Source organism: Oncorhynchus mykiss, chromosome 15, assembly GCF_057628025.1.
Source record: "Oncorhynchus mykiss isolate SJ-2025 chromosome 15, ASM5762802v1, whole genome shotgun sequence".
Taxonomy (NCBI): Eukaryota; Metazoa; Chordata; class Actinopteri; order Salmoniformes; family Salmonidae; genus Oncorhynchus; species Oncorhynchus mykiss.
Window position 1 is genome coordinate 1,175,097 of NC_143036.1, and position 25,397 is coordinate 1,200,493.

The following is a 25,397-nucleotide window of genomic DNA, read 5'->3' on the forward strand; positions in this document are numbered from 1 at the left end:
GTAGAGGAGATAGAGGAAGAGGAGGGTTAGAGTGGAGGAGGGAGAGGAAAGAGAGGAAGAGGAGGGTTAGAGGGGAGGAGGGAGAGGAGATAGTATAGAAACAGAATAGTAATAGTATAGTGAAGTATTAAAAGTAGTACAGTAATAGTAGAGTAGTAGCAGTGCAGTAATAGTATAGTAGTAGCAGTGTAGTACTGTTATAGTAATAGTATAGTAGCAGTATAGTAATAGTATAGTAAAGTATTAAAAGTAGTACATTAATAGTATAGAAACAGTATAGTAAAGAAGTACAGTAATAGTAGAGTAGTAGCAGTGCAGTAATAGTATAGAAACAGAATAGTAATAGTATAGTAAAGTATTAAAAGTAGTACAGTAATAGTAGAGTAGTAGCAGTGCAGTAATAGTATAGAAACAAAATATCAATAGTATAGTAAAGCAGTGCAGTAATAGTATAGTAGTAGCAGTGTAGTACTGTTATAGTAATATTATAGTAGCGGTATAGTAATAGTATGGTGATAGTATAGCAATATCATAATGGTAGCATAGTAATAGTATAGCAGCAGTACACTAAGAGTATGGCAAAAGTGTAGTGATAGTATATCAGCAGTACAGTAAGAGTATGTCAATAGTGTAGTACTAGTATAGCAGCAGTACACTAAGAGTATGGCAATAGTGTAGTAATAGTATAGCAGCAGTACAGTAAGAGTATGGCAATAGTGTAGTAATAGTATAGGAGCAGCATAGTCAGTTTATTAATAGTATATTCGCAGTATAGTAATAGTATAGTGGCAGCATAGTAATAGTATAGTGGCAGCATATTAATAGTATAGTGGCAGCATATTAATAGTATAGTGGCAGCATAGTAATAGTATAGTGGCAGCATAGTAATAGTATAGTGGCAGCATATTAATAGTATAGTGGCAGCATAGTAATAGTATAGTGGCAGCATAGTAATAGTATAGTGGCAGCATATTAATAGTATAGTGGCAGCATAGTAATAGTATAGTGGCAGCATATTAATAGTATATTCGCAGTATAGTAATAGTATAGTGGCAGCATATTAATAGTATAGTGGCAGCATATTAATAGTATAGTGGCAGCATAGTAATAGTATAGAGGCAGCATAGTAATAGTATAGTGGCAGCATATTAATAGTATAGTGGCAGCATAGTAATAGTATAGTGGCAGCATAGTAATAGTATAGTGGCAGCATATTAATAGTATAGTGGCAGCATATTAATAGTATAGTGGCAGCATAGTAATAGTATAGTGGCAGTATAGTAATAGTATAGTGGCAGCATATTAATAGTATAGTGGCAGCATATTAATAGTATAGTGGCAGCATAGTAATAGTATAGTGGCAGCATAGTAATAGTATAGTGGCAGCATATTAATAGTATAGTGGCAGCATATTAATAGTATAGTGGCAGCATAGTAATAGTATAGTGGCAGTATAGTAATAGTATAGTGGCAGCATAGTAATAGTATAGTGGCAGCATATTAATAGTATAGTGGCAGCATATTAATAGTATAGTGGCAGCATAGTAATAGTATAGTGGCAGCATATTAATAGTATAGTGGCAGCATATTAATAGTATAGTGGCAGCATAGTAATAGTATAGTGGCAGTATAGTAATAGTATGGTGGCAGTATAGTAATAGTATAGTGGCAGCATATTAATAGTATAGTGGCAGCATATTAATAGTATAGTGGCAGTATAGTAATAGTATAGTGGCAGTATAGTAATAGTATAGTGGCAGCATATTAATAGTATAGTGGCAGCATATTAATAGTATAGTGGCAGCATATTAATAGTATAGTGGCAGCATATTAATAGTATAGTGGCAGCATAGTAATAGTATAGTGGCAGTATAGTAATAGTATAGTGGCAGCATATTATTTGGATAGTGGCAGCATATTAATAGTATAGTGGCAGCATAGTAATAGTATAGTGGCAGCATAGTAATAGTATAGTGGCAGCATAGTAATAGTATAGTGGCAGTATAGTAATAGTATAGTGGCAGCATATTAATAGTATAGTGGCAGCATATTAATAGTATAGTGGCAGCATAGTAATAGTATAGTGGCAGCATAGTAATAGTATAGTGGCAGCATAGTAATAGTATAGTGGCAGCATAGTAATAGTATAGTGGCAGTATAGTAATAGTATAGTGGCAGCATATTAATAGTATAGTGGCAGCATATTAATAGTATAGTGGCAGCATAGTAATAGTATAGTGGCAGCATAGTAATAGTATAGTGGCAGTATAGTAATAGTATAGTGGCAGCATATTAATAGTATAGTGGCAGCATATTAATAGTATAGTGGCAGCATAGTAATAGTATAGTGGCAGTATAGTAATAGTATAGTGGCAGCATAGTAATAGTATAGTGGCAGCATAGTAATAGGGTATTAATAGTAAATCAGCAGTATAGTATTAGTATAGTGGTAGATTTTAATAGTATAGTGGTATCATAGTAATAGGGTATTAATAGTAAATCAGCAGTATAGTATTAGTATAGTGGTAGATTTTAATAGTATAGTGGTATCATAGTAATAGGGTATTAATAGTAAATCAGCAGTATAGTATTAGTATAGTGGTAGATTTTAATAGTATAGTGGTATCATAGTAATAGGGTATTAATAGTAAATCAGCAGTATAGTATTAGTATAGTGGTAGATTTTAATAGTATAGTGGTATCATAGTAATAGGGTATTAATAGTAAATCAGCAGTATAGTATTAGTATAGTGGTAGATTTTAATAGTATAGTGGTATCATAGTAATAGGGTATTAATAGTAAATCAGCAGTATAGTATTAGTATAGTGGTAGATTTTAATAGTATAGTGGTATCATAGTAATAGGGTATTAATAGTAAATCAGCAGTATAGTATTAGTATAGTGGTAGATTTTAATAGTATAGTGGTATCATAGTAATAGGGTATTAATAGTAAATCAGCAGTATAGTATTAGTATAGTGGTAGATTTTAATAGTATAGTGGTATCATAGTAATAGGGTATTAATAGTAAATCAGCAGTATAGTATTAGTATAGTGGTAGATTTTAATAGTATAGTGGTATCATAGTAATAGGGTATTAATAGTAAATCAGCAGTATAGTATTAGTATAGTGGTAGATTTTAATAGTATAGTGGTATCATAGTAATAGGGTATTAAAAGTAAATCAGCAGTATAGTATTAGTATAGTGGTAGATTTTAATAGTATAGTGGTATCATAGTAATAGGGTATTAATAGTAAATCAGCAGTATAGTATTAGTATAGTGGTAGATTTTAATAGTATAGTGGTATCATAGTAATAGGGTATAAATAGTAAATCAGCAGTATAGTATTAGTATAGTGGTAGATTTTAATAGTATAGTGGTATCATAGTAATAGGGTATTAATAGTAAATCAGCAGTATAGTATTAGTATAGTGGTAGATTTTAATAGTATAGTGGTATCATAGTAATAGGGTATTAATAGTAAATCAGCAGTATAGTATTAGTATAGTGGTAGATTTTAATAGTATAGTGGTATCATAGTAATAGGGTATTAATAGTAAATCAGCAGTATAGTATTAGTATAGTGGTAGATTTTAATAGTATAGTGGTATCATAGTAGTGATAGTGATAGTATAGTTGCAGCAGTAGTAATAGTGGTAGTATAGTGGAAGCATAGTATTTGTATAGTAGCAGCATGGTAATAGTATAGTAGCAGTATAGTAGTAGTACAGTGGTAGCATAGCAATAGTATAGTAACGGTATAGTGATAAAATTGTGGTAGCATAGTGGTAGCATAGTAGTATAGTAGTAGTGCAGAAATAGTATAGTGGTAGTATAGTAGCAGTAGTGGTAATGGAATATTGGCAGTATAGTATAGTGATAGATAGTGCTAGATAGTAATGGTAAAGTAATAGTAAGTAACACATTGTAATAGTATGGTAACATTATATTATATATAGTTGTGGAATAGTAATAGTATTATATCAGTAAAAATAGTACAGCGATTGTATAGTAGTAGTAGTAGTATAGTAATATCATAGTGGTAGCATAGTAATAGTATAGTAGCAGTATAGTACTTGTATAGTAGCGGTATAGTAGTGGTTTGGTAATAGTATAATACTAGTATATCAGCAGTATAGTAACAGTACAGTAGCAGTAGGGTAATAGTATAGTAATATCATAGTACCAGTATAGTACATCGGTAGCATAGCAATATAATAGTAGCAGTATATCAATAGTATAGTGGTAGTACCGTAACAATATAGTAATAGTTTAGTGGTGGCGATATAGTAGTAGTGTAGTAGCAGTTCAGTAATATTATTATAGTAGTGTAGTAATAGTATGGTTGTATATAGTAACGCTATAGTGATAGTATAGTACCAGTGTAGTTGTACGATGGTGTTAGTATAGTAGAAATAGTATAGTAGCCGTATGGTAGTATTATAGTAATAATACATCAACAGCATAGTAATATTGTTGTAGTATAGCGGCAGTGTTGTAATAGTGTAGTAATAGTATTGCCATAGTATAGTATTAGTTTACTAGTATATAGCTTTAGTGTAGTGGTAGTGTAGTAATTGTATTGCCATAGTATAGTATTCGTTTACTAGTATATAGCTTTAGTGTAGTGGTAGTGTAGTAATAGTATTGCCATAGTATAGTATTAGTTTACTAGTATATAGCTTTAGTGTAGTGGTAGTGCAGTAATACTATTGCCATAGTATAGTATTGGTTTACTAGTATATAGCTTTAGTATAGTGGCAGTGTAGTAATAGTGTAGTAATAGTATTGTCATAGTATAGTATTAGTTTACTAGTATATATATTTTGTGTAGTGGTAGTGTAGTAATAGTATTGCCATAGTATAGTATTAGTTTACTAGTATATAGCTTTAGTGTTGTAATAGTGTAGTAATAGTATTGCCATAGTATAGTATTAGTTTACTAGTATATAGCTTTAGTGTTGTGGTAGTGTAGTAATAGTAGTGTCATAGTATAGTAGTAGTTTACTAGTATATAGCTTTAGTGTTGTGGTAGTGTAGTAATAGTATTGTCATGGTATAGTATTAGTTTACAAGGATATAGCTTTAGTGTTGTAATAGTGTAGTAATAGTATTGCCATAGTATAGTATTAGTTTACTAGTATATAGCTTTAGTACAGTGGTAGTGTAGTAATAGTGCAGTAGTAGTTTAGTAACAGTTTAGTGGTATTATAGTGATAGTACATTAATACTGTTGTAGTAGTATAGTCATGGTATATTAGTAATAGTATAGTAGCAGTATGTTACTCGTATACTGTTAGGTTCTAATATAACCTAGTAAAACTCACTGACGATTTAAACCAAGTTTATTCACCCATTGGGTCGATACAGCTGCATAAGACAAAGACATATTTCCACCAGTGGTTAAAAAAAACAGACTTGGGTCTCCTCCTTCCTTCTAAACAGCTTTATTACTAGGCAGGATGTTAAGTAATATGGCCCTAAAAACTGTTCATTCTCCCTTAAGGTGACCTGACATGACCTAAACCCCCTTCCTCACTACTCCACAGCTCTCCTGCCATTATCATCAGTGACTGCAATCATGCGATTGCCTCTCCTCTACTCAGCATCTCCCAAAGCCCCCTGGCTCCTATCCAACTTGACCCTCCTACAGATACCCATTCACTTCTGGTGTAGAAACCAGACTATGGCACTCCTCATGTCTCTAGTTTAACTGATGATTAACAATATTTAAAGTTTGAAATACGAACCCATCAATAGTAATAGTATAGTAAAAGTATAGTACTAAAACAGTAATAATATAGTAGAAGTATAATAATATGATAGTAGTAGTATAGTAGTAATATTACATTAATACTATAGTAGTAGCAGTATAGTAATATGATAGTAGTAGTATAGTAGTAATATTACATTAATACTATAGTAGTAGCAATAAACCTAACCCTAACCCTAACCCTAACCCTACACTTAACGCCGTAACCCTAATGCTAACTCAACACTGGACGCCCTAACCCTAACCCTAACCTCTAACCCTAACCCTAACCCAACACTGGACGCCCCAACCCTAACCCTAACCTCTAACCCTAACCCAACACTGGACGCCCTAACCCTAACACTAACCTCTAACCCTAACCCTAACCCAACACTGGACGCCCCAACCCTAACCCTAACCTCTAACCCTAACCCAACACTGGACGCCCTAACCCTAACTCTAACCTCTAACCCTAACCCTAACCCAACACTGGACGCCCTAACCCTAACTCTAACCTCTAACCTCTAACCCTAACCCAACACTGGACACACTAACCCTAACCCTAACCCAACACTGGACGCCCTAACCCTAACCTCTAACCCTAACCCAACACTGGACGCCCTAACCCTAACCCTAACCTCTAACCCTAACCCTAACCCTAACTATAACCTCTAACCCTAACCCTAACCCCTAACCCTAATCCTAACCCAACACTGGACGCCCTAAACCTAACCCTAACCTCTAACCCTTAACCCTAACCCTAACCCTAACCCAACACTGGACGCCCTAACCCTAACTCTAACCTCTAACCTCTAACCCTAACCCTAATTCTAACCTCTAACCCTAACCCTAAACCTAACCCTAAACCTAACCCAACACTGGACGCCCTAACCCTAACCCAACACTGGATGCCCTAACCCTAACCCTAACCTCTAACCTCTAACGTCTAACCCTAACCCTAACCCTAATCCTAACCCAACACTGGACGCCCTAACCCTAACCCAACACTGGATGCCCTAACCCTAACCCTGACCCTAACACTAACCTCTAACCCTAACCCCTAACCCAACACTGGACGCCCTAACCCTAACCCTGACCCTAACCTCTAACCCAACACTGGACGCCCTAACCCTAACCCAACACTGGATGCCCTAACCCTAACCCTAACCTCTAACCTCTAACCTCTAACCCTAACCCTAACTATAACCTCTAACCCTAACCCTAACCCCTAACCCAACACTGGATGCCTTAACCCTAACCCTAACTATAACCTCTAACTCTAACCTCTAACCCTAACCCAACACTGGACGCCTTAACCCTAACTCTAACCTCTAACCCTAACCCAACACTGGACGCCCTAACCCTAACCTCTAACCCTAACCCTAACCCTAACCTCTAACCCTAACCCAAACCCTAACCCTAACCTCTAACCCAACACTGGACGCCCTAACCCTAACCCTAACCCTAACCTCTAACCTCTAACCCTAACCTCTAACCCTAACCTCTAACCTCTAACCCTAACCCTGTTGAGGGGGGGTTAAGTGTTTTACTCAAGGGTACAAAGGCAGGCAAAGGCATCTAGGATTTGATACCAGCAGTCTTCCGGTTGCCAGCTCACTTCCCATCAGATTTCTCCCCTCCAGTTGCTGGCTCACCTCTCTAACCACGAGGCTACCTGCCACCCAGTAGTAATGTATTGTAGTGTATTCTTCTTACCTGCCAGGATATGAATGGTTCCATCTTGAATGTGGACAGGGTGGTGAGTCCAGCTAGGAAGCAGAGCCAGCGCAGTTTAACCAGAGAAATACTGTAGAGCAGCACACAGTGGGACAGGATCAGAGTGGTGTAGGTCCAACCCATAGTGACCAGCACCGCCAGGGTACCGTAACACAGGTACATCAGGCTCCTATGCTGTGGACAGACAGACAGACAGGGGTACCATAACACAGGTACATCAGGCTCCTATGCTGTGGATAGACAGACAGACAGACAGGGGTACCATAACACAGGTACATCAGGCTCCTATGCTGTGGACAGACAGACAGACAGACAGACAGACAGACAGACAGACAGACAGACAGACAGACAGACAGACAGACAGACAGACAGACAGACAGACAGACAGACAGACAGACAGACAGGGGTAGCGTAACACAGGTACATCAGGCTCCTATGATGTAGACAGACAGACAGACAGACAGACAGACAGACAGACAGACAGACAGACAGACAGACAGACAGACAGACAGAATCAACATGTACAACCGGGACCTATGATGTGGACAGACAGACAGGCTGTCCTTGATTCAGTCCTCTGTGTACATCATGATATTGGGTGTAGGTACCTTGATTCCGTCCTTGATGTGATGCACCAATTAGAAACTGTTTTCTCTTTTCTCCAAGGTCGTAAGTATACACAGAGACAAATCTATGGACAGATCTTTATGTACTGTAAACGTATGGATATATGTATATTTCTGAAGAGCCTTGTCCTCTATAGAATGAGTTTGCTGACAGGGCAGTCACACAGACACAACCAAGTTATCTCTCTTCCTCCCTCCCTCCCTCCCTCCCTCCCTCCCTCCCTCCCTCCCTCCCTCCCTCCCTCCCTCCCTCCCTCCCTCCCTCCCTCCCTCCCTCCCTCCCTCCCTCCCTTCCTTCCTTCCTTCCTTCCTTCCTTCCTTCCTCCCTCCCTCCCTCCCTCCCTCCCTCCCTCCACCTGTCCCCTCCCATCACTAAGTATCTAAAGATATTAAAAGCTACTGTACAATGTAGCATGGCTTTGGAGGGTGACAAAACTGGTTCCAAAGGATGATGAAGCTGATATTCTTAACTGGTAAGATGATGCCAGTGTCCTAAATGGTACTCTATTCCCTACATAGGGCACTACATTTGACCATGTTGGATACAGAGTTGCAGATGTAAATCCACCTGTGGAGCCAGCATGGAGCAGATCTTAGCGAAGATCACATGACCAGACAGGGCGAAGAGGATGTGGTCCCGGAACGTAGAGAACCACATCACCCACTCAAAGTCAGCCGTATCCTGCAGCCAGATAAAATAGAGTCTCAGTCATATCAGAGGATGATTTGGATCTTAGTTGTTACTAACATATAAAAGGTCCACAAGTCAGCCTGAATCTAAAGCGTTCCTCTCACCATCCTCCTGCCGAAGTAGTACCATCCTGGTGTCACGCTGGACTTGAACGTCTTTCTGTTTGCATTCGCTGGAAAAATAATACTTTGATTAGCTTAGATTTTCAGTTAGAAAAATGTGACAAAAAAATCCATTCCGTAATGCTTAGGACCGTGTGTGTGTGTGTGTGTGTGTGTGTGTGTGTGTGTGTGTGCGTGTGCGTGCGTGTGTGTGTATACTTACAGCTGGACACATCAAAGATCCAGCTGGCAGCCCACAACAAGCCCAGATAGACCACTGTGTTATAGAAGTACAGCTCATATCTGGGCAGGGCTGCCTTGATCCCCATGGTGACCGATCAGCTGGTGGAACCCACACACTCAGAACCTGGAGGGTAGGGACAGACACCCTCCACTCAGAAGGGACCTGCAGAGGTGGAACAATCACTAACATCAGTTAACATCAGTTAACATCACTATCATTGGTTAACATCAGTTAACATCACTAACATCACTAACATCAGTTAACATCAGTAACATCAGGCCTGTTTTGATCAAGTGGACTGGATTATATTCCGGGTTGCCTCTGAGAGTAGCATTGATGATTACACTGACTCAGTCACTAGGTTCATCAGGAAGTGTATAGAGGATGTTGTACCCACTGTGACGATAGCACCGATCCAAACTAAAAAACATGGATAGAAGGGCAGCATTCGCACAAAACTGAAAGAGCGAACAAGGGGACTGAGAACATGGTTGGGTACAAACAGTCCAGTTATGCCATTTGAAAGGCAAATAAAGAGGCAAAACATCAGTACAGAGACAAAGTGGAGATGCAATTCAATGGCTCGGACACTAGACGTATGTGGCAAAGACTCTGGACCATCACAGATTATAAAGGGAAAACCAGCCACCGATGTCTTGCTCCCGGACAAGCTAAACACCTTCTTCGTCCACTTTGAGGAAAACATAATGCTACCATCAAGGGCCACCACCTCTCTCGAGGACTGTGAGCTCTCGTTCTCCTTGGCCGATGTGAGTAAGACATTTAAGATTGTTACCCCTTGCAAGGCTGCTGGCCCAGATGGCATCCCTAGCCGCGTCCTCAGAGTATGGCAGACCAGCTGACTGGAGTATTTACAAACATATTCGATCTCTCCCTATCCAGGTCTGTCATCCCCACTTGCTTCAAGACGTCCACCATTGTTTCCGGTACCCAAGCAAGCGAATTACAGGCTCAAAATGGCCAGAAACAAAGACCTTTCTTCTGAAACTCGTCAGTCTATTCCTGTTCTGAGAAATGAAAACTATTCCATGTGAGAAATTGCCAAGAAACTGAAGATCTCGTATAACGCTGTGTACTACTCCCTTCACAGAACAGCACAAACTGACCCTAACCAGAATAGAAAGAGGAGTGGGAGGTCCTGGTGCACAACTGAGCAAGAGGACAAGTACATTAGCGCGTCTAGTTCGAGAAACAGTCGCCTCAAGTCCTCAACTGGTAGCGTTATTAAATAGTACACGCAAAACACCAGTCTCAACATCAACATGGAAGAGGTGACTCCGGGATGCTGGCCTTCTAGGCAGAGTTTCTCTGTCCAGTGTCTGTGTTCTTTTGCCCATCTTAATCTTTTATTTTTATTGGCCAGTCTAAGAAATGGCATCCCGGAGTCGCCTTTTCACTGTTGACGTTGAGACTGGTGTTTTGCACGTACTATTTAATGAAGCTGCCAATTGAGGACTTGTGAGGCATCTGTTTCTCAAACTAGACACTCTAATGTACTTGTCTTCTTGCTCATTTGTGCACCGGGGCCTCCGACTCTGCTTTTTATTCTGGTTAGAGCCAGTTTGCCGAGACCAAGAGGTTGATAAAAAGGCCATCAGACTGTTGAACAGCCATCACTGGCCAACCACCGCCCGGTACTCTGCCCAGCACCCTAGAGACATTGAACACTGGGCACTTTAACAATGTTTACATGCTGTTTTACCCACTTTATAAAAAGAAACATCCCTTTTTCAGGACCCTGTCTTTCAAAGATAATTCGTAGAAATCCAAATAACTTCACAAATCTTCATTGTAAAGGGTTTAAACACTGTTTCTCATGCTTGTTCAATGAACCATAAACAATTAATGAACATGCACCTGTGGAACGGTCATTAAGACCTTAACAGCGTACAGACGGTAGGCAACTAAGGTCACAGTTATGAAAACTTAGGACTGTAAAGAGGCCTTTCTACTGACTCTGAAAAACACCAAAAGAAAGATGCCCAGGATCCCTGCTCATCTGCATGAACGTGCCTTAGGCATGCTGCAAGGAGGCATGAGGACTGCAGATGTGGCCAGGGCAATACATTTCAATGTCTGTGCTGTGAGACACCTAAGACGGAGATAGAGGGAGACAGGACGGAAAGCTGATCGTCCTCGCAGTTTCAGACCACATGTAACAACACCTGCACGGGATCGGTACATCCGAACATCACACCTGAGGGACAGGTACAGGATGGCAACAACAATTGCCAGAAACGCACAATCCCTCCATCAGTGCTCAGACTGTCCGCAATAGGCTGAGAGAGGCTGGACTGAGGGCTTGTAGTCCTGTTGTAAGGCAGATCCTCACCAGATATCACCGGTAACACCGTCGCTAATGGTCACAAACCCACCGTCGCCGGACCAGACAGGACTGGCAAAAAGTTATCTTCTCTGATGCATCACGGTTTTGTCTCACCAGGGGTTTTGGTCGGATTTGCGTTTATCGTCGAAGGAGCGTTACACCGAGGCCTGTACTCTGGAGCGGGATCGATTTGGAGGTGGAGGGTCCGTCATGATGTGTCACAGCATCATCGGACTGAGCTTGTTGTCATTGCAGGTAGTCTCAATGCTGTGCGTTACATGGAAGACCTCCTCCTCCCTCATGTGGTACCCTTCCTGCAGGCTCATCCTGACATGACCCTCCAGCATGACAATGCCACCAGCCAAACTGCTCATTCTGTGTGTGATTTCCTGCAAGACAGGATTGTCAGTGTTCTGCCATGGCCAGTGAAGAGCCTGGATCTCAATCCCATTGAGCATGTCTGGGACTTGTTATATCGGAGGGTGAGGGCTAGGGCCATTCCCCCCAGAAATGTCTGGGAACATGCAGGTTCCTTGGTGAAGAGTGGGGTAACATCTCACAGCAAGAATTGGCAAATCTGGTCCAGTCCATGAGGAGGAGATGCACTGCAGTACTTAATGCAGCTGCTGGCCACACCAGATACTAACTGTTACTGTTGATTTTGACCCCCCTTTGTTCAGGGACACATTAAACCATTTATGTTAGTCACATGTCTGTGGAACATGTTCAGTTTATGTCTCAGTTGTTGAATCTTGTTATGTTCATACACATTTTTACACATGTTAGGTTTGCTGAAAATAATTGTTATGTACAGGATGTACTGTATTCTAGTCTGTCCTTATGTCTGATGAGTCCACATTAGATGGACATTAGACTGGTGGAAATCTGTCCTTAGGTCTGATGAGTCCACATTAGATGGACATTAGACTGGTGGAAATCTGTCCTTAGGTCTGATGAGTCCACATTAGAGATGTTTGTTTACAACCGCCATGTCTTTGAGAGGCAGAGTAGGTGAACGGATGATTACCACATGTGTGGTTCCAACTGTGAAGTATGAAGGAGGAGGTGTTATGGTGTGGGGGTGCTTTGCTGGTGACACTGTCTGTGATTTATTTACAATTCAAGGCACACTTAACCAGCATGCTGACACAGCATTCTGCAGCGATATGCCATCCTAACTGGTTTGCGCTTAGTGGGACTATCATTTGTTTTTCAACAGGACAATGACCCAACACACCTCCAGGCTGTGTATGGGCTATTTGACCAAGAAGGAGAGTGATGGAGTGCTGCATCACCCAAACTCAACCCAATTGAGATGGTTTGGGATGAATTGGACCGCAGAGTGAAGAAAAAGCAGTCAACAAGTGCTCAGCATATGTGGGAACTACTTCAAGACTGTTGGAAAAGCATTCCATGTGAAGCTGCTTGAGAGAATGCCAAGAGTGTGAAAAGCTGTCATCAAGGCAAAGGGTGGCTACGTTGAAGAATCTAAAATATAAAATATATTTTGATTTGTTTAACACTTTTTTGGTTACTACATGATTCCATATATGTTATTTCGTAGTTTTAATGTCTTCACTATTATTCTACAATGTAGAAGATAGTAAAAATAAAGACAAACCCTGCAATGAGTAGGTGTGTCTAAACTATTGACTGGTCCTGTATATCTATTCCAGACTCTTATATTTGTAACTTTGTGCATTCAGTGTGTATTGTTATTGTGTTGATATATATTATTGCTCTATTGGAGCTAGAAACATTAGCATTTCACAGCATCTGCGATAACAAGTTACTTTGATATGATTTGAACATCTGTAAATCTGTGTAGGCGACCAATAAACGTTGATTGAATTGGACTTCCTCTTTCCTAAACCTTTTCTGACCTTAGGGCTCTATTCAATCCGTATAAATTCAGCTTCATAGTGAAATTGACAATTATTGGCAATGTTCCCGTGGTTTCGGAGACTACTGTACATTCACGGTAAATGCTGCATATGTCAGCTCAATGGGAAATTACCTTCACATTTCTAGCGGGCAATCTGTAACGCTTCAGTGACCCCGATTGAATAGAGGCATGAGTCTCTCTCACTCTCTCAAAGTGAACAAATGTCACATTGTAGCTCAGCTATCTGTAAAGCTAGCAATTCTCTCTGGTAGCACCAGCCCCATGTCGTCAACAGGCTAGGTTTGTGTCCCAAATGGCAGCCTATTTCCTAAAGGTCTTGGTCAAAAGTAGTGCACTAAATATGGAATAGTGTCCCATTTGAGATGCAGTCAGGCCTGTTCTATAGTTACCACTGTTTCAATCAGAGTCAGATATCAATGTGATGGAGCGGCAGGCTATGACTTAAAAATAGTCCCTAGCCCTCCAGTTTACATTCAGGTCAGTGTCACGTTTGGACAAACTACTGTATTTGGCTGCAGTACTAGTAGACTAATGACTACTGTATTCACAGTAACTCTCCTCTCCTGAGTCATAAAAAGCGGTCATTTATATACACTAGTGTTATCAGAGATAGCAGAGAACCTAGAGACCTCCCTCTTTCTCTGGAATTATATACAGTAGTGTCATCACAGATGGTAGAGAACCTAGAGACCTCTCTCTTTCTCTGGAATTATATACACTAGTGTTATCAGAGATAGCAGAGAACCTAGAGACCTCTCTCCTTCTCTGGAATTATATACAGTAGTGTTATTAGAGATGGCAGAGAACCTAGAGACCTCTCCCTCTTTCTCTGGAATTATATACAGTAGTGTTATTAGAGATGGCAGAGAACCTAGAGACCTCTCTCTCTTTCTCTGGAATTATATACAGTAGTGTTATCAGAGATTGTAGAGAACCCAGAGACCTCTCTCTCTTTCTCTGGAAGTATATACAGTAGTGTTATCAGAAATGGTAGAGAACCTAGAGACCTCTCTCTTTCTCTGGAATTATATACAGTAGTGTTATTAGAGATAGCAGGGAACCTAGAGACCTCTCTCTTTCTCTGGAATTATATACAGTAGTGTTATTAGATACGTCCTTTCATGGGCAACGTTAGCTAGTTAACATTAGCTTTCTACATCTAGCTACATATTGAACTTCCATCCTCTCAGTCCAGGGGCACAATGTATTTTACGGGTGGATCAGAATCACTGATGGACATTTTAGCTAGCTAGCTTTTGATAGCTAATTTGTCCTGGGAGATGAACATCGGGTTGTTATTTTACCTTGACATGCATATGGTCCGATGTACAGCACTTCTTCCTCCATTTAGATGTTGTGTAGATACTAGATCATATTACCATATTATTACTCCAAGATACTGATCACTTGTCAATGTTTGTCCAGACACAGGACGGATAGGCTGTCATCAGCTTTATATCTGACTGGACCTTTAATATAATGTCTTTGAACATGGTTCATGTGTATCTAGAAGGAGAGGAACAACGGGACAGACAAGGACTCTGAGAGGTCATCTATTCCTATACAGCAGCTGTTGCCTATTTGGAGCTAACTGCTGAACATTTCTGACACTGATTTGTTATATATATATAGACTACCATTCAAAAGTTTGGGGTCACTTAGAAATGTCCTTGTTTTTGAAAGAAAGGCATATTTTTTGTCCATTAAAATAACATCAAATTGATCAGAAAGACAGTGTGTACATTGTTAATGTTGTAAATGACTACTGTAGCTGGAAATGGCTGATTTTTTATGGAATTTCTATATAGGCGTACAGAGGACCATTATCAGCAACCATCACTCCTGTGTTCCAATGACACGTTGTGTTAGCTAATCCAAGTTTATAATTTTAAAAGGCTAATTGATCATTAGAAAACCCTTCTGCAATTATGTTAGCACAGCTGAAAACTGTTGTTCTGGTTAAAGAAGCAATAAAACGGGCCTTCTTTAGACTAGTTGAGTATCTGGAGCATCAGAATTTGCGGTTTCGATTACAGACTCAAAATGGACAGAAACAAATACCTTTTTTCTGAAACTCGTCAGTCTATTCTTGTCCTGAGAAATGAAGGCTATTCCATGTGAGAAATTGCCAAGAAAATTAAGATCTCGTACAACGCTGTGTACTACTCCCTTCACAGAAAAGCGCAAACTGGCTCTAACCAGAAAAGAAAGAGATTAGACAAGTACATTAGAGCGTCTAGTTCGAGAAACAGACGCCTCACAAGTCCTCAACTGGCAGCTTCATTAAATAGTACCTGCAAAACACCAGTCTCAACGTCAACAGTGAAGAGGCGACTCCGGGATGCTGGCCTTCTAGGCAGAGTTGCAAAGTGAAAAGCTATATCTCAGACTGGCCAATAAAAATAAAATATTAAGATGGGCAAAATAACACAGACACTTGACAGAGGAAGATTGGGAAAAAGTGTTATGTACAGACGAATCTAAGTTTGAGGTTTTCGGATCACAAAGAAGAACATTCGTGAGACGTAGAAAAAATGAAAAGATGGGGGGAGGAGTGACGTCATCTGTCAAGCATGGTGGAGGCAATGTGATGGTCTGGGGGTGCTTTGGTGGTGGTAAAGTGGGAGATTTGTACAGGGTAAAAGGAGATGGTCTGGGGTTGCTTTGGTGGTGGTAAAGTGGGAGATTTGTACAGGGTAAAAGGAGATGGTCTGGGGGTGCTTTGGTGGTGGTAAAGTGGGAGATTTGTACAGGGTAAAAGGAGATGGTCTGGGGGTGCTTTGGTGGTGGTAAAGTGGGAGATTTGTACAGGGTAAAAGGAGATGGTCTGGGGGTGCTTTGGTGGTGGTAAAGTGGGAGATTTGTAAAAGGGATCTTGAAGAAGTAAAGCTATTACTCTATTTTGCAACGCCATGCCAGACCCTGTGGACGGTCCTTAATTGGAGACAATTTTCTCCTACAACAGGACAATGACCCAAAGCACAGCTCCAAACTATGCAAGAACTATTTAGGGAAGAAGCAGTCAGCTGGTATTCTGTCTATAATGGAGTGGCCAGCACAGTCACTGGATCTCAACCCTATTGAGCTGTTGTGGGAGCAGCTTGACCGTATGGTACGTAAGAAGCGCCCATCAAGCCAATCCAACTTGTGGGAGGAAGCATGGGGTGAAATCTCTCCAGATTTCCTCAACAAATTGACAACTGTAATTGCTGCAAAAGTAGCATTCTTTGACGAAAGCAAAGTTTGAAGGACACAATTATTATTTCCATTAAAAGTCATTATTTATAACCTTGTCAACGTCTTGACTATATTTCCTATTCATTTTGCAACTCATTTCATGTATGTTTTCATGGAAAACAAGGACATTTCTAAGTGACCCAAAACGTTTAAACGGTGGTGTATGTTCATTACATTGATTATTAGTGCTTTTTTGGTCTCAAATGACATTGTAACATATATGGAACTGCCTGAACTGCTAAACCAAGTGTTTACGATCTGAACATATAACTAAACGCTTTTATGAAACTCTATTTAAACGCGTCAAGGCATTTAGAATTTCAATGCAAACGCGTCAGTGTTTAGATTGTAAACAACAAAACATGTAGCAATTTTTAAACACATGAACACATTTATTCAGCACAAGGCATTTTAAACACTAAATACTGGGGGTGTTGTTTTAACACTGTAGGGTATAAAGCTGTATTTGCGTATTTCCAAGCTTTCCTTTCGAGTGAATGTGAGAGATACCCACCCATGACTGTGTTTGTTAGTGACAGAGTCATGGTTGTTGCATTTAGTAAGATCTACTCCGGAAGCCTTTTATCAGAAACCGTCTAAGTGAATGTCTTTCAAAAAAAAGTTAACCTTTTATGACCACATATTAGACAGGTCATAAGGCCTTTAGTTATGGACTAGTTAGTCTTTAGTTATGGTCTAGTTATCCTCAGTCTTTAGTTATAGACTAGTTAGTCTTTAGTTATGACCTAGTTATCCTCAGTCTTTAGTTATGGACTAGTTATCCTCAGTCTTTAGTTATGGACTAGTTATCCTCAGTCTTTAGTTATGGACTAGTTATCCTCAGTCTTTAGTTATGGACTAGTTATTCTCAGTCTTTAGTTATGACCTAGTTATCCTCAGTCTTTAGTTATGGACTAGTTATCCTCAGTCTTTAGTTATGGACTAGTTATCCTCAGTCTTTAGTTATGGACTAGTTATCCTCAGTCTTTAGTTATGGACTAGTTATCCTCAGTCTTTAGTTATGGACTAGTTATCCTCAGTCTTTAGTTATGGACTAGTTATCCTCAGTCTTTAGTTATGGACTAGTTATCCTCAGTCTTTAGTTATGGACTAGTTATCCTCAGTCTTTAGTTATGGACTAGTTATCCTCAGTCTTTAGTTATGGACTAGTTATCCTCAGTCTTTAGTTATGGACTAGTTATCCTCAGTCTTTAGTTATGGACTAGTTATCCTCAGTCTTTAGTTATGGACTAGTTATCCTCAGTCTTTAGTTATGGACTAGTTATCCTCAGTCTTTAGTTATGGACTAGTTATTCTCCGTCTTTAGTTATGGACTAGTTATCCTCAGTCTTTAGTTGTGACCTAGTTATTCTCAGTCTTTAGTTATGGACTTGTCATCCTCAGTCTTTAGTTGTGACCTAGTTATTCTCAGTCTTTAGTTATGGACTAGTTGTCCTCAGTCTTTAGTTATGGACTAGTTGTCCTCAGTCTTTAGTTATGGACTAGTTATCCTCAGTCTTTAGTTGTGACCTAGTTATCCTCAGTCTTTAGTTATGGACTAGTTATCCTCAGTCTTTAGTTATGGACTAGTTATCCTCAGTCTTTAGTTGTGACCTAGTTATCCTCAGTCTTTAGTTATGGACTTGTCATCCTCAGTCTTTAGTTATGGACTAGTTATCCTCAGTCTTTAGTTGTGACCTAGTTATTCTCAGTCTTTAGTTATGGACTTGTCATCCTCAGTCTTTAGTTATGACCTAGTTATCCTAAAAATCCAGGAAAAAGGGCCACATCAGAACAAGTCAAAATACACTGGTTTGTGAAGTGATTAGAACTTCCTATCTGAATCCTGCCAAAGAGAGAGTATCCAACAACTGAAATATTTGTATCACCCACAATCTGCACTCATTATTACTGCTATAGCAATTGACTTATCAAACAGTACTAGCTCAACCATCTCAACTGGAACAACCATCTCAGTAATGGGTGCAATAAATCCAACCCCTTTCAGATTGGATTAGTTTTCAGGTGCAATATGTCCAACCCCTTTACAGATTGGATTAGTTTTCGGGTGCAATATGTCCAACCCCTTTCAGATTGGATTAGTTTTCGTGTGCAATATGTCCAACCCCTTTCAGATTGGATTAGTTTTCGGGTGCAATATGTCCAACCCCTTTCAGATTAGATTAGTTTTCAGGTGCAATATGTCCAACCCCTTTCAGATTAGATTAGTTTTCAGGTGCAATATGTCCAACCCCTTTCAGATTGGATTAGTTTTCAGGTGCAATATGTCCAACCCCTTTCAGATTGGATTAGTTTTCAGGTGCAATATGTCCAACCCCTTTCAGATTGGATTAGTTTTCAGGTGCAATATGTCCAACCCCTTTCAGATTGGATTAGTTTTCAGGTGCAATATGTCCAATCCCTTTCAGATTGGATTAGTTTTCAGGTGCAATATGTCCAACCCCTTTCAGATTAGATTAGTTTTCAGGTGCAATATGTCCAACCCCTTTCAGATTGGATTAGTTTTCAGGTGCAATATGTCCAACCCCTTTCAGATTGGATTAGTTTTCGGGTGCAATATGTCCAACCCCTTTCAGATTAGATTAGTTTTCAGGTGCAATATGTCCAACCCCTTTCAGATTAGATTCATTTTCAGGTGCAATATGTCCAACCCCTTTCAGATTGGATTAGTTTTCAGGTGCAATATGTCCAACCCCTTTCAGATTGGATTAGTTTTCAGGTGCAATATGTCCAACCCCTTTCAGATTAGATTAGTTTTCAGGTGGAATATGTCCAACCCCTTTCAGATTAGATTAGTTTTCGGGTGCAATATGTCCAACCCCTTTCAGATTGGATTAGTTTTCAGGTGCAATATGTCCAACCCCTTTCAGATTAGATTAGTTTTCAGGTGCAATATGTCCAACCCCTTTCAGATTGGATTAGTTTTCAGGTGCAATATGTCCAACCCCTTTCAGATTGGATTAGTTTTCAGGTGCAATATGTCCAACCCCTTTCAGATTAGATTAGTTTTCAGGTGCAATATGTCCAACCCCTTTCAGATTGGATTAGTTTTCAGGTGCAATATGTCCAACCCCTTTCAGATTAGATTAGTTTTCGGGTGCAATATGTCCAACCCCTTTACAGATTAGATTATTTTAGAAAAATGTAAGTTATTTATCTTTGTATAGTAAAAGATCAATAAATCAATCAACATACATGATAAAACCATAGATATTAAAACAAACTATTCTAAAAACTAACCTGCAACAAAGCATGCTGGGAAATATGATAATGAGGCCCCTGTCACGTCTTTTTCACTCTAGAAAGTTCATGGTAATTAACTCAATACAGTCAAGTAAAAACAACAACATGCGGTTAAACCTATTTATTGAATCAAATGTCCTGTTCAGTTGTCCTGAAATGTAGATGAGGTGACAGACATTCATAACACTGATCTGAAAAAAAAAGCCAAGGAAAGTCGCATACATTTCTAATGACTAAATACACTAAACAGGACAATGTGAAAATAAACACTAATGTTTAAAATCTGAATACTTTGCAGATGTAGGTGTTATCCTGGTTGGAAACGGACTGGAAAAAGCTGACTATAGTGTTTAATCTAGCATGCTAAACACTTATTGGCTAATATAAATTCTTTATCTTTATGTTTTAAACACTGATATTTAGGTTATGACGTGTCACGTTTCATGGTTTTCCAGTGTAGCCTATTGTATTAGTCGAAGTGTCATTGACTATTGACCAATTTTAGTCTACTTAATATTTTTACTAAGCTACTTTATTCTGCTTGCTAGGAATTAAACATTAAACATGCACATTTGATCTCCATAATGAAAACTGTTGCTGCTATTAAAATCACTTCTCTGTGATGTTAGCTGGTTAAATGTCACATGGTCATGCATTGCAATTTGTAACCTTATTGCGCTTATAATAGCAACACCTGTTGCGGTACTGACCTTGAGGAGGCAAAGTAGCTGTAACCCCCAAACAAGTCAACAAAGTAAATGCAATCCCCCCTTAAAACTAAATAAAAAGACCAAATGGAAAATGAAGGTGGGGAAAGAAAGCAGTCTCGTGCATCTGCAGTGTTGTTATCGGTCCAGTGGTGTGGTCGGCGCGCGGGACCACTGACTCCCAGGGAGGAAGCGGACAACAATTAAAGGTGCGTCTGGATTTATTTATTTTCTCAGAGGGGGCGGACCCGTTTTAGTGCCTGTCACAACAAAATATAGTGGTAACTTAAGCTCACCGTTATATCTGTTGCCCAGTAATATCTCTAAATTAACTATTATTATCTGTCAATTCATCCCGTATCAAATAGATAAAGGTTCATTGGGTTTCCATGACAAGTCCAGGTTATACAGAAGAGCTCTGTTGGTTCTAGAAGTCATGACCAGGATGAGCTGAAACAGGGGAGAGAGGGTCATAGCTAGAATGAGCTGAAACAAGGGAGGGTCATGACCAGGATGAGCTGAAACAGGGGAGAGAGGGTCATGACCAGGATGAGCTGAAACAAGGGAGAGAGGGTCATGGCCAGGATGAGCTGAAACAAGGGAGAGAGGGTCATAGCCAAGATGAGCTGAAACAAGGGAGAGAGGGTCATAGCCAGGATGAGCTGAAACAGTGGAAAGATGGTCATGACCAGGATGAGCTGAAACAAGGGAGAGAGGGTCAACTCCAGGATCAGCTAAAAATTGAGAGAGAGGGTCATGGCCAGGATGTGCTGAAACAGGGGAGAGAGGGTCATGACCAGGATGAGCTGAAACAGTGGAGAGCGGGTCATGACCAGGATGAGCTGAAACAAGGGAGAGAGGGTCATGACCAGGATGAGCAGAAACAGTGGAGAGAGGGTCATGACCAGGATGAGCTGAAACATGGGAGAGAGGGTCATGACCAGGATGAGCTGAAACAGTGGAGAGAGGGTCATGACCAGGATGAGCTGAAACATGGGAGAGAGGGTCACGGCCAGGATCAGCTAAAACTTGAGAGAGAGGGTCATGGCCAGGATGAGCTGAAACAGGGGAGAGAGGGTCATGACCAGGATGAACTGAAACATGGGAGAGAGCTTCATCACCAGATGAGCTGAAACAGGGGAGAGAGGGTCATGACCAGGATGAGCTGAAACATGGGAGAGAGTTTCATAGCGAGGATGTTCTGAAACAGGGGAGAGAGGGTCATGACCAGGATGAGCTGAAACAGGGGAGAGAGTTTAATAGCCAGGATGAGCTGAAACAAGGGAGAGAGTTTCATAGCCAAGATGTGCTGAAACAGAGAGAGTGTAGTGGCCAGGATGTGCTGAAACAGGGGAGAGAGGGTCATGACCAGGATGAGCTGAAACAGGGGAGAGAGGGTCATGACCAGGATGAGCTGAAACAGGGGAGAGAGGGTCACGGCCAGGATCAGCTAAAACATGAGAGAGAGGGTCATAGCCAGGATGTGCTGAAACAGGGGAGAGAGGGTCATAGCCAGGATGTGCTGAAACAGTGGAAAGATGGTCATGACCAGTATTAGCTTAAACATGGGAGAGAGGGTCACGGCCAGGATCAGCTAAAACATGAGAGAGAGGGTCATAGCCAGGATGTGCTGAAACAGGGGAGAGAGGGTCATAGCCAGGATGAGCTGAAACAGTGGAAATATGGTCATGACCAGGATGAGCTGAAACATGGGAGAGAGGGTCACGGCCAGGATCAGCTAAAACATGAGAGAGAGGGTCATGGCCAGGATGTGCTGAAACAGGGGAGAGAGGGTCATAGCCAGGATGAGCTGAAACAAGGGAGAGAGTTTCATAGCCAGGATGTGCTGAAACAGGGGAGATAGTTTCATAGCCAGGATGAGCTGAAACAAGGGAGAGAGTTTCATAGCCAGGATGTGCTGAAACAGGGGAAAGATGGTCATGACCAGTATGAGCTGAAACATTGGAGAGAGGGTCACGGCCAGGATCAGCTAAAACATGAGAGAGAGAGGGTAGTGGCCAGGATGTGCTGAAACAGGGGAGAGAGAGTCATTGCCAGGATGAGCTGAAACAGTGGAAATATGGTCATGACCAGGATGAGCTGAAACATGGGAGAGAGGGTCACGGCCAGGATCAGCTAAAACATGAGAGAGAAGGTCATGGCCAGGATGTGCTGAAACAGGGGAGAGAGGGTCATAGCCAGGATGAGCTTAAACAGTGGAGAGCGGTTCATGACCAGGATGTGCTGAAACAGGGGAGAGAGGGTCATAGCCAGGATGAGCTGAAACATGGGAGAGAGGGTCATGACCAGGATGAGCTGAAACATGGGAGAGAGTTTCATAGCCAGGATGTGCCTAAACAGGGGAGAGAGGGTCATGACCAGGATGTGCTGAAACAGGGGAGACAGTTTCATAGCCAGGATGTGCTGAAACAAGGGAGATAGTTTCATAGCCAGGATGAGCTGAAACAGTGGAAGGATGGTCATGACCAGGATTAGCAGAAACATGGGAGAGAGGGTCAACGCCAGGATTAGCTAAAAATTGAGAGAGGGGGTCATGGCCAGGATGTGCTGAAACATTGGAGAGAGGGTCATAGCCAGGATGAGCTGAAACAGTGGAGAGCGGGTCATGACCAGGATGAGCTGAAACAAGGGAGAGAGGGTCATGACCAGGATTAGCTGAAACATGGGAGAGAGGGTCACGGCCAGGATGTGCTGAAACAGGGGAGAGAGGGTCATGACCAGGATGAGTTGAAACAGGGGAGAGAGGGTCATGACCAGGATGAGTTGAAACAGGGGAGAGAGGGTCATGACCAGGATGAGCTGACACAGGGGAGAGAGGGTCATGACCAGGATGAGCTGAAACAGGGGAGAGAGGGTCATGACCAGAATGAGCTGAAACAAGGGAGAGAGGGTCATGGCCAGGATGAGTTGAAACAGGGGAGAGAGGGTCATGAGCAGGATGAACTGAAACATGGGAGAGAGCGTCATGACCAGATGAGCTGAAACAGGGGAGAGAAGGTCATGACCAGGATGAGCTGAAACATGGGAGAGAGTTTCATAGCCAGGATGTGCTGAATAAGGGGAGAGAGGGTCATGACCAGGATGAGCTGAAACAGTGGAGAGAGTTTAATAGCCAGGATGAGCTGAAACAAGGAGAGAGTTTCATAGCCAGGATGTGCTGAAACAGGGGTGAGATGGTCATGACCAGGATGAGCTGAAAAATGGGAGAGAGGGTCATAGCCAGGATGAGCTGAAACATGGGAGAGAGGGTCATGACCAGGATGAGCTGAAACATGGGAGAGAGTTTCATAGCCAGGATGTGCCTAAACAGGGGAGAGAGGGTCATGACCAGGATGTGCTGAAACAGGGGAGACAGTTTCATAGCCAGGATGTGCTGAAACAAGGGAGAGAGGGTCATGACCAGGATGAGCTGAAACAGTGGAAGGATGGTCATGACCAGGATTAGCAGAAACATGGGAGAGAGGGTCAACGCCAGGATAAGCTAAAAATTGAGAGAGAGGGTCATGACCAGGATGAGCTGAAACAGGGGAGAGAGGGTCATAGCCAGGATGAGCTGAAACAAGGGAGAGAGGGTCATGACCAGGATTAGCTGAAACATGGGAGAGAGGGTCACGGCCAGGATCAGCCAAAACATGAGAGAGAGGGTCATGGCCAGGATGTGCTGAAACAGGGGAGAGAGGGTCATAGCCAGGATGAGCTGAAACAGGGGAGAGAGGGTCATGACCAGGATGAGCTGAAACAGGGGAGAGAGGGTCATGACCAGGATGAGCTGAAACATTGGAGAGAGGGTCATAGCCAGGATGAGCTGAAACAGTGGAGAGCGGGTCATGACCAGGATGAGCTGAAACAAGGGAGAGAGGGTCATGACCAGGATTAGCTGAAACATGGGAGAGAGGGTCACGGCCAGGATGTGCTGAAACAGGGGAGAGAGGGTCATGACCAGGATGAGTTGAAACAGGGGAGAGAGGGTCATGACCAGGATGAGTTGAAACAGGGGAGAGAGGGTCATGACCAGGATGAGCTGACACAGGGGAGAGAGGGTCATGACCAGGATGAGCTGAAACAGGGGAGAGAGGGTCATGACCAGAATGAGCTGAAACAAGGGAGAGAGGGTCATGGCCAGGATGAGTTGAAACAGGGGAGAGAGGGTCATGAGCAGGATGAACTGAAACATGGGAGAGAGCGTCATGACCAGATGAGCTGAAACAGGGGAGAGAAGGTCATGACCAGGATGAGCTGAAACATGGGAGAGAGTTTCATAGCCAGGATGTGCTGAATAAGGGGAGAGAGGGTCATGACCAGGATGAGCTGAAACAGTGGAGAGAGTTTAATAGCCAGGATGAGCTGAAACAAGGAGAGAGTTTCATAGCCAGGATGTGCTGAAACAGGGGTGAGATGGTCATGACCAGGATGAGCTGAAAAATGGGAGAGAGGGTCATAGCCAGGATGAGCTGAAACATGGGAGAGAGGGTCATGACCAGGATGAGCTGAAACATGGGAGAGAGGGTCATGACCAGGATGAGCTGAAACATGGGAGAGAGGGTCATGACCAGGATGAGCTGAAACATGGGAGAGAGTTTCATAGCCAGGATGTGCCTAAACAGGGGAGAGAGGGTCATGACCAGGATGTGCTGAAACAGGGGAGACAGTTTCATAGCCAGGATGTGCTGAAACAAGGGAGATAGTTTCATAGCCAGGATGTGCTGAAACAAGGGAGAGAGGGTCATGACCAGGATGAGCTGAAACCTTGGAAGGATGGTC

General features: G+C 41.6%; 1 protein-coding gene across 4 annotated transcripts in view; it reads right to left on the bottom strand.

The window, feature by feature from the left end:
- hhatlb (hedgehog acyltransferase like, b) overlaps positions 1-20,872 on the bottom strand; it is a 42,796-nt gene extending 21,924 nt beyond the window's left edge. For 3 of the 4 annotated variants that reach the window (XM_090199054.1, XM_090199056.1, XM_090199055.1), the window contains exons 1-5: positions 20,619-20,849; positions 9,134-9,316; positions 8,914-8,981; positions 8,687-8,800; positions 7,472-7,666 (exon numbers count right to left, since the gene is read on the bottom strand). In XM_090199054.1, the coding sequence (XP_090055180.1) occupies positions 7,472-7,666; positions 8,687-8,800; positions 8,914-8,981; positions 9,134-9,239 (483 nt within the window). In that variant the 5' untranslated portion in view covers positions 9,240-9,316; positions 20,619-20,849. Of the gene's footprint in view, positions 1-7,471; positions 7,667-8,686; positions 8,801-8,913; positions 8,982-9,133; positions 9,317-20,618 lie in introns of all 4 variants that reach the window. The other variant, XM_090199053.1, reaches the window with a different exon arrangement.
- Positions 20,873-25,397: the final 4,525 nt, after the last annotated feature.